The sequence below is a fragment of the Limulus polyphemus genome, unplaced genomic scaffold, assembly GCF_000517525.1.
Source record: "Limulus polyphemus unplaced genomic scaffold, Limulus_polyphemus-2.1.2 Scaffold69, whole genome shotgun sequence".
NCBI lineage: Eukaryota > Metazoa > Arthropoda > Merostomata > Xiphosura > Limulidae > Limulus > Limulus polyphemus.
Window position 1 is genome coordinate 1,148,149 of NW_013665679.1, and position 10,519 is coordinate 1,158,667.

The window sequence follows — 10,519 nt, forward strand, 5'->3', positions numbered from 1 at the left end:
GTTAACTCAACAAGCATCTTCATAGTGTCAGTATCAATTCCAACATGTCGGCCATCAAATTTTTTAGGTTAAAATCACCTGAATGAAATTTGCTGAACCATCATTGACACTTACAAACATTCAAAACATTTCCATAAACTTCTTTAATATTCTTTGTGGCTACAATGACATTGTTTCCCCTTCTAGTATTCAAACAGCATTACATGCCATTTGTGTCTCATTGTATGCCATCACTATAAGGAATTAGGGTATACTAAACTTTACACATTATATAGGCTACACTAACGTGACATTTGGGCAGTTTTTTGAGGGGTGGGTAATGAAAGTGTTCCAAAATGCGATATTAATTTCTTGATGACCTAATACTTCACATACAATGGCACATAGAGGGAGAAGGTTGACAGGAGTTCAGCAAATAGATAGCTACATGATCAGGGAGGTGAATTGGACAATGGTAAAGGAATGTCATATCCTGTGAGAAGAGCAGTGTGTGAGGGTGGATCAGAAGAGATGGAAAATTGAGAAGGGGAAGGCAGAACTGAGACTCGAGGAGATGGAGTAAGAGAAATAAGGTTGGGAAGGCCATGAGGAGCCATCAAACAGACACCTAAATGGGTGTCCTAAAATGGAGAAAGTACATGAGAGAAGAGATGGAAAGGAGGACATGCAAAGTAAAAAAAAAAGATGGGACAGACCAAGGTTGAGGAATAAGGCACAGGAGACAGAATAGTGGAAGTTAGCAAAGAGGAGATGGCAAGGCAACAAAAGGAGGATGAACAATGAGATAACAGAACAACGGAAGACCAGTGGGCGAGAAACTAAACCATGGGTAGAATGCAGTCCTGTCAAGAAGAAAGCCCACAACAAAGTGCAGTGTCCCCAGAACATGACAGGTTATGAACACATATGAAAGACATATGCTCAGAAACAAATCAGGACACTATCTTCTAGACATATTTGTAAAAAACTGAGGAAAGAAGATTAAACATTATCTACTAAGAATACATATTATGGAATAAGTAGCCCCATCTAAACACAGACTATGAGTAACATTGTATGGAGCAAATGATTCTGTCTAAACCCTATCTGTTGATAGTACATGCAGTATTTAACCAGATATAATCTTTATAGATGATGGGGATATGTTAAGGAGCAACGAATAAGGACAAAAAACTATCCACTACATGTAAATGCTACGATGTAATGAACTATAACAAAATAGTATTGTATATGTGTGTGACTTGTAAAGGAGTAATGGACAAAAACTAAACATTACCATCTATGGGTACAAATAAGGCAGTAAAAAGCTATTATAAAACATTAATCATGAAGTGCACATGTCATGGGATAATGAACAATTCTATACATCATCATCAAAGTGTTGCAAGTTAAAGAAGAATAAATGATATCAAAATGTTATCAAGTATGCACACTAAAGAGGAACTAGATCAAAGCATTATTCATCACGTGTACATATTACAGAGTAATTAACTGCAACTAAACAGTACTTACTAAGTGTACATGCTAAAGAGAAATGAGCTATGATGAAACATTCCCTTCTAAGTGACATAAGGAGTAAGGAGCCAAGACTAAACAATGTTAAACGTTCATTTCTAGTTCATTACTTCTTCACATATAACATCTAAGTATACATATTAAGAATAAGCAACTATGTCTAAACATCAATTGTTATTCTAAGTGGTATGTGGAAAGGAAGAATTAACTTGATGTCTAAATATTAACTCCTATGGGTGCAAGTAAAGGAGTAATGAACTATGGCAAAACATTAACCCCAATGAGTTACATGGTAAGGAATAATGAACAAAGTCAAAATAATATCTTCCATGTGGACATGTTAAGGGGTAAAAAGTAGAACCAAACCCAAATAAGGATGTGTACAAGGCAAGGAATAATTAACCAAGACTAAGTACTATCTTCCACATGTACATGTGACAAAGTAAAGAATTAAACATGAACTTCTAGGTGTACATGTTAAAGAATAAATAACTAGAATGAAACATTAATAGTTATGTATTCACAGCAAGGTATAAACAATTATGACTAAGCATTATCTACCAAGGGTATAGGTGAAGAAGTAATGAATGAGTTGTAAACATCACCTTCCTTTGGACATATTAACGAGTAATAAACAAAAATGAAATATTAAGGACTACGTGTTACATCGGTATAAGCAACAAACTGTAACTAAATATTAATGTCTATGTGCACATATGAAGAAAATAAACTAAGACAAAACACAAGATACCAAGTGGTATATGTTAAGGTGTAAGTAACTATGATTAAACATTACAGTCTAAGTAATACAAGTTAAGGAGTAATGAACTAGTTCTAAACAAAATATTGTATATGGAGTAATAAAAAAATGTCTAAACAGGAAGTTCTATGAGTTGTGTGTTAATGAAGAATAAACTATATCTACACAATAACGCTTACATGTTACCTGGTAAGGCAGAAAAGATGAGTCATAAAACAACAAGAGCAAATTGTGTCCCAAAGCACGTGCCAGGTGCAGCATTAACAGGGGAGATGAAAAGAAACAATGAGTAGAAAGTTTACATAAAGCGGGAAAGTCAAAAGACATTCAGTAAATAGAGAAGTATTGGGTGGAAAGTTGCTCCATTTCTTCCTCTTCAACTTCAAAATCTGTGAACATCCAGGCAGTAACATGGACCCCATCACACAGTGAACAATGTGATGTTACACTTTATCTTACTGTATTGGTAACAGTGAGTGATATTTGTATCACATCAGCAGAAAAACGAATTCAGATAAAACTGAGAGTTCTTACTGAAAGGTTGAAAATACAAAGTAAAACTATTGAAGTAGTTACTTCAATAAGTGTCAGCAAAAATATAGGTCTTAGCCCACCAAAGCTATGAAAACAATGACATATTTTACACATGAATGTAGAGGGTTTATTTGTGCAAGGAGGTGTGCTCCTCTCGTATTGGTGAAAAGCTTCACTGCATGATACATCATCATGCAGTAGTGCAATTTCACATGATTCACATGAATTTTAGGTGGGAGTTTTGACAAGGCAAGTCTCTCAAGCAGATTAGGTACGATTTCACGAGGAAAACAGCTTTCTGTATATGGAGGTAAGTGATTATATCAGTTTCTGTGAAGATACATTTAGTAAATTCAGAGTTATAGTATGTATGGTTACATGGTGGTTACAAGGTTGGTCAAAGTGACTGAGCCCATACACAGAGAGTAAATCAATTACTTGCGCAGACACCACCTCCCACTATACAAGTAAAAACAAAGGAAGAGTGTTAGCTTCATAGCTTTGTGAGCCACTGAATTATTTCATTCATGGTATTAATCTTCCCATTTTCATTTAGTTTTGTGTTGTTTTTTTTTAATTACCCTTGAATTTTTCTTGAAGATAATCTGAATATTTCCTACTTGGCATATGCAGTCGCCATTTTGTTTGTTTTTAGAATTTGCAGTAATAGCCCACTTATTTTGTGTACATAGATAAATAGTGAAAAATTTTACTATCGCCAATAAGGGTGATAATGTCTATTTAAAAATATCATGATCACAATAAGTAGTAGTTAAGAAGTCAATTACCTTATTTATATATGTTGTTTGAAGAAGATAAACATAAAACTAATATTCAATAGACTTGAGTCAGAGTATTTTGCATTTGCTTACCATACTCACTAAACATTAAACTTAACTAAGCTTATCTGATTTGATGATGATTTCATTTCATGAACATAGCAAAACCCTCATGTTTACAAACACTGCAATAAAAAACATATAGTATGTATATTATTACTATTTAACAGTAAAAACAATGTAATTTTAAACAAAGAACCAAATATCAACAAGATCACTTCACTAAACCTTAAGCAGTCTCAATCTCTCTTTCTTTATTTCACACTATTTATATATTCCTGTGCCTAGATAAGCTCCTGTTGATCAAAAGACCTTCTCCAAAAGTTTTACACTTGTTACCATGTTAAACTTGAAATAAAGTTCACTTTGTTACCCATTCAACCAGTCTTTAAACTGTATAAGCTTACCTTATCTCATGTTATCTGATGTCTTCTCACTGAAAAAAATCTCTGTATTTTCAAACACATATAACTAATGCATAAATATTTTCACAATTTGCAAATGAAAGGAAAATTTAAAGAAACTATAAAAAAATTCTTAAACCTATATATTAATATTGCGATAGTCTAATTCTTGCTCTATACAATCATATTTATATTCTCTTTAGCTGTTTTCAAATCCATATGCCATTAGTATATGATCAAAACATTTGAGGTGGCACCATAGCAATGTTTCAACCAAGGTCTGTATAAAACTAAAAAAATTTTTGAAAAATCAAGAAATGAATAGTAGATTTCCAAGGGGTGATGGGTTGTTTTATTTACTGACAAAACTTCATAGCTGTAAGAATAAAAATATTAATTTTTTTTCATTTTTCTTCATGAATTACACTAAATAAATGTCAGAAAATGACAAAATTCTAATTCTAAAATATTTCCAAGTCAAAATTGTTGAAATACAGTCAGAATTATCATAAAAATTTTACTTTAAAAGTTGTGTCTCAAAAAAAAATTATCAAGTGGTTAGAAAAAATATGAAGAGACAGAAGAAACCCCGTCTTCAGATTTCATGTACAATGGTTTTGAATTAAGTTACTTTTTTAATCCTAAACTTTGTACATGAAAATGTATCATACCACAACCCAACTCATTGTTTAACATTTAGAAACAATAAAATATCTATTTACTTAAGTCACTCATTGCAACAATATTGTGCAGTTTTCAGACTTGTTATTCCAGACAATTCAATATTGTTTTACAAGTTCATAAGTATGTTCATGACAATATTAGTTCCGTAACCCTAGAATGCTAGCGTGGTTAGTTTAGTATACAGATATAACTTGTATGGGGTCTTGGTGGTCCGATGCTGACATTCTAGGGTTAAATGTTGTAACTAAGGGGTTACTTAAACACTTTGTAATCACATGAGAGAAGGAACAATCATAATGCATTATATTTATTAGGTGAATTGTATTTTTGGATGTTCTTCCCAAATTTAAATTCAAACAACATAAAAATTAGAATAATATCAATTTACTTTATTAAATAATACTTTTGATAGTTATAGCTTTATCTTACAAACTTTGAAAACCACTAGGGAATGAATAAAAATAAAACTAGAAAGCCTATTCAGTTAATATAGTATTGCTGAGTTAAAAAGTATCAACAACAATTAACTTCTCCACCCAAGCTGCAGTAATGTTTAATTTTAACAATGATGATATGATAAGAACATTTTTAAAAGTTAGCCGTGTAACACTAACCAAACTTTCACTATTATTTATGTTAAAGAAGTTTCACTAAAATAATATAGTATTTTGGATTATTCATTGTCGACAATATAGTTCTAAAGTAACCTAAATAAGTGAAAGTTAAAATAATGTTAATATGTTCTGTAAATGATTAGATAAGTCAGGTTACAATCCAGTGATTTCAAAGGTTATATCTTCATTTCAGTAATGTAATTGATATAAAAATAAAAAGTTAAAAACAAGCTATTCAAATTTATTTAACTAAACTTAAATAGTTATAATTATTTATAATCATATTTACAAAAAAAATTTATCATTGGTAAACAGGATCCATGTTTTCAAAAATGTATTATATATATTCATTACTTACACAGTCATACCACTCACATTTTTACTTATTTTAGAAATCAATGTTGTGAAAAACATCTTTCTCATGAGAATTTTAACTTCTAAACAAAGAACAACAGATTCTGTCACAAGTCAAGGTTATATGAGCTGTAGGTGCCTTAAACAATGCCTGACCTCCCACAAGACCCTTCAGAAAAAGTAGGTATAATTTATATTTTGTAGAGGACTTACCGACATGTCTTATTACAATTACTTACTTTGTCATAGCCATTAAAACCATAATAAATACACAGAAACATACATACTTAATCTGATTTATAGGTTTGTTGTTAAGCACAAATCTACACAATAGGCTATCCGTGCTGCACCCATCATGTGTATTTGATTTGTACAACAGTTTCACTGATTAGAACTAAACTTCACCTTAGACAGTTCTGTGTGTTTATCTCCCTGTGTATGTTTCAAGAGTTGCTATTTGCCAATATAATCACAAACTACTGTTTTATGACAAATACTACAGAAATAGTGAAACTGGTCATTTGGCAATGATTGAAAGTTCATGATCATCATCGTCTACACAGGTTAACTACTAGTGGAGAAATCATGTTTTTCCATGCTGCATTTTAGTTTTCTACATTTCTACATATAAAACTTGTTAAAGAGGCTGTCTCAAGCACCACTGCCATGGAGACATAATATGCATGAGCAATACAACACCAAGTGCATTATGTTAGATTAGCATAACATTAATAATATATGTTAAAACTACCAGGGTCTGGCTATTTCAAAACTTGACTAACAGATGTACACACACATAAAAATCAAACCACGTGCAGCTAAAGCTCAAAAATGTATTAAGCTAAAGGAGAATTTGATCATCCCTCAGTTATTCTTCATTGAATTCAAGGATATGTCCAGTCTAAAGTCATTCACAAGAAAAGACAGAGGACAATTTGTTCATCTTGCAAAAGAAAGTATCTCACCCTCTCTCTGGGATCATCAAGAAACTATAATTTGTACAAACCAACACCAGATTCTGAAACACTTTGCTATCTTAAGTTGAGAATGGGAACAGTTAGACTAAACTCACAATATTACTATACATGCTTTTGTGTGAAGTTTTGTATTTCAAAGAGCTAAACCAAAAATGTAGTTCAAAAATTAGGAAAAAAACAGGAATTTTGTGTAAAGACATTTAAGAGTAGGGAGCCTCAAAAATAGTGAAAAAGTAGAAAAGGAGGGCACATTGGGAGGCCTGCAATACCAACTTTAAAAAAATAAATCTTTAGAGTGTAAACACTAGAAAAACTAAGGTGCCAAAATTTACCATAAACTCGTTTGACATTTATTTTTTATATTAGCTTAGAAATAATCAGTTATTAGCTGGATTGTTTTAAACTCTAGCTGTGTTGATTTCAGAAAACCTCAAAAAAAGCTTTTAGATTAATTACTAACCCAACCAAAATCTCTTTTTCAAAAGCCTTAAAAATGCAATTCAACACAGAATAATCATCAAGTGTACAAATAAGACACATACATATACAATCAAGTTTGTGAAAAACACAACAATGTTTTAAACTTTATAAAAAGAAATTGCAACTATTACTTATTAATATTCATACATATTTTTAATTATGCTCAGAGTCAGACTGAGATACTTTCGGTTACAGAAGAAAAAGCTGCCCAAGCTGATTTGGAAACAAGTCTTTAGATAAAAAGAAAACAGAAATTAATGTAACGAGTTTGGGAAAAAATAAACATTTTCATAATTAATTTAAAATATCAGTTAACAAAATTTGTATGTTATTGTTACTGTTAATTCTTACTCTTTCAGGATTAAAGCTTTGTCAGTTTCAGTTAATATTTTCTAATTCTACATATACATTCAATTAAAATAATTGTGTATATATATATGTGTGTGTGTGTGTGTGTGCAGAACTAGAACTATAATTAAGAACAAAAAAATCGAACTTTACCTTTAAGGGCAAATTAGCCCATTCTCTACGTCTCTTTACATAACGATTTTCAAATGTCTGATTCCAATAGGACCGTTGAGATGGGTAGAAGTTTAAAGTTGGATAGACCTGGGTAACATTAATGTCCACTTTTGTTAGTGGAGATACTGGTGTACACATACCAGAAACTTTGGAAACGACTGGCTGCTGCGAGAATTTGGACTTCATATGACTAATCAAGCTTCTATCCTGATCATCACTGTAGTGTGTACGACCATTACTCCGATGATAGACGGGTACTGTGCTTGAATGATCATCATGTTGACCAGACAGATTTGGTACATCTGAATTACGATAAAGTACTACCAAACACATTGCAATCAGGGAAAGGAAAATCAACATCAAACGCACTCGTCCCTTCCTTGGGAAACACAGCATCATGCCAATAATAAACTACACGAAAAAACAGAAACACTAGCCAAGTAAAAAGTGAACTTTTTCTACACAAACACCTTTCTTTTTAATTTTACATTTGTGAATTATTCATATACAACTTACAAGTTAGCGGAAACAACCGCGATACTACTACTACTCCTACCGGTAGTGGTACTGAGTATTTTACCACATTGTAGCTAGCAACAATATCTTACTTTAATATTATTTTTAAGCAGTTAAATGTTATGGTTATGTCAAATATGACCTACATGAAATTGGAAGTCTCTAAATCGTAATCTGCAACTGCAAGTCTATTAGTATTATTAATATTATGGTAAAGGCATTTAGTTTACTGATTTAGTATAAAATGTAACAATGTATAAGCAACGCCACGGCTTGACTACATAATAATAGTAGTAACAGTATTTATTACATTAGTACACTAAAATGGTAATTATATTAATAATTAATACTAGTTACTACTGAATACTGTCACTCACTGATAAAATTAAAAGCTTTTAATAAAAAAGCCGATTTGTATGCACTCGCTAAACCAAAAGTTTTTCAGTAAGCCAAAGTTATAAAGAAATCGTAAAGTCGTGAACTTGTATCATTAACAGTCAAAATCATTGTTAACTAGAGGAGAAAACACTTATCCACCCACCTCACGTTAACATCGTACATAACCACTTAAAAAATCTTCTGAGTAGTTTGCTCCACAGCTCTACCTTTATTCAAGCATGCGCAGTTAAATAAACTATTTGCTTTCGGATATGCAAGGATGGGCCTGTGATAGAGCTCTGGATGCGAAACTGATGAGATGAGTTCCAGTCCGTGAGTTACCACAGAGTATTCACTGCACTTTAAACTGTGAATACGCTATAACTGTATCAGCCAGTCTCTTTGAGCAGATGGTAGGGTGCTGCTGACTGACTTCTTTTCTTTGGTCAGTCGTTAGTATTTCTGCCATAGATACAAAATACAGATAATACACTATGGGCTTTTAAATTTAGAGCTATGTCTTTGTGGTTAAATGAATATGATTTATTTCTTTACACTTAGTTCATATTTAATGGACTAAAATTGTTTCTGCTGAAAATCAAAATGTTATATATGATGTGCACATTATTTTAAAGAGGAAATCCCACGCTTACAAAAAAAAATTATAGATATAAAATGGTACACCACATTGTTACTGTTGTTACGTCTCTGGTCGTTTGTTAATTTCCTGTAAAAAATTTTCTGAAGAACTTCAGCGATACAAGTCCTTTCTTAAACAAAACTAGTTTATTCTTTCTCAATACAACTTTGCAATACATTTAATTTCCACAGTCACTTTAACTTAAACACACGCTATAATTCACAACGATTCACGCACTTTACTTACGACATGATTCGATTATCTGTCTCTATATCTCCCTATCGGCAATTATATCTCCGCTTTATTTGCCAAGCTTATATATTAAAATAGAGGGCGCCTAGAAAAGACTAGAGTTGCTAGGAACAGTCATGATTCTTCTAGAAACTCCAGCGTCACGTGACTTCCGCTGTCGTAACACTGCCCTTACCTTAGTATTGTTCGTCCCGAACAATAGCCACTTACATTTAACTAATAGATAATTAATAATAACTTAATTAAATGTACATAATTTACAAACACAAAATTAAAATACAACAGTCTCTTAATTTTACAGGACGTATCTTCTTCCCTAGTGGTCTCTGTCTCGTTGGCTTCTGCTTCACGTGGAGTTCATCTGCTCCATCACGAAATGTCCTATTATAAATAACAGTCACATCAGTGGTAGTAGCTTCATCAAGGGCTTCACTGTTTCCCTTCTCAAAACCGGGTAGATTTCTTCTTCAACAGTGGCTTTTTCAGGTGACACATCTTCAGCAGCATCATTTGTTCTGTTGCTCACTTCATACCAACTGAAATGTCCTGGACCGTGATAACACCAAAGCCTGTTGGCATACACCACCTTTAGCTTACCTCGCCGACCACATTTTATTCAGAAAGTCACGTCTGAGAGACGATCCACTATGTTATATGGGATTATGCAACCACATCTTGTTTCCTGGTACAAAGCTGACTTCAGTAGATCCCTTATCATAACATAGCTTCATGGAATCAGCAGACGTTTTCAAGTATGAATGCACTTGAGGATGAATATCATCCATCCTTTCAGATAACACTTTCACAAGCTCTGACACATTTTCAGGCAACTCTTCATAAGGTGAGCGTCCTGTTATCAGGCCCACTGGCAACCGAAGTTCCCAACCAAACATCAGCTTTGCTGGAGTGTATCCACCGGCTTCATGCTCTGCTGTCCTATAGGCCATCAACAGTGGAGGGAGTAAGACAACCCAGTCATCTTGGTGGCTATTACAAAACTTTGCCAATTTCTGTCCAATTGTACTTTTCTACCATACCATCAGACTGTGG

At 32.9% G+C, this 10,519-nt stretch overlaps 1 protein-coding gene across 2 annotated transcripts in view; it reads right to left on the reverse strand.

Moving 5' to 3' along the window:
• Nucleotides 1-8,752, reverse strand: part of LOC106465597 (alpha-mannosidase 2-like) — a 43,448-nt gene extending 34,696 nt beyond the window's left edge. For both annotated transcript variants that reach the window (XR_002612116.1, XM_022393986.1), the window contains exon 1: nt 7,663-8,752. Coding sequence is in view for 1 of the 2 variants with exons in the window: in XM_022393986.1 (XP_022249694.1) it covers nt 7,663-8,082 (420 nt within the window). In the remaining variant the exon portion in view is untranslated. The remainder of the gene's footprint in view (nt 1-7,662) is intronic.
• Nucleotides 8,753-10,519: the final 1,767 nt, after the last annotated feature.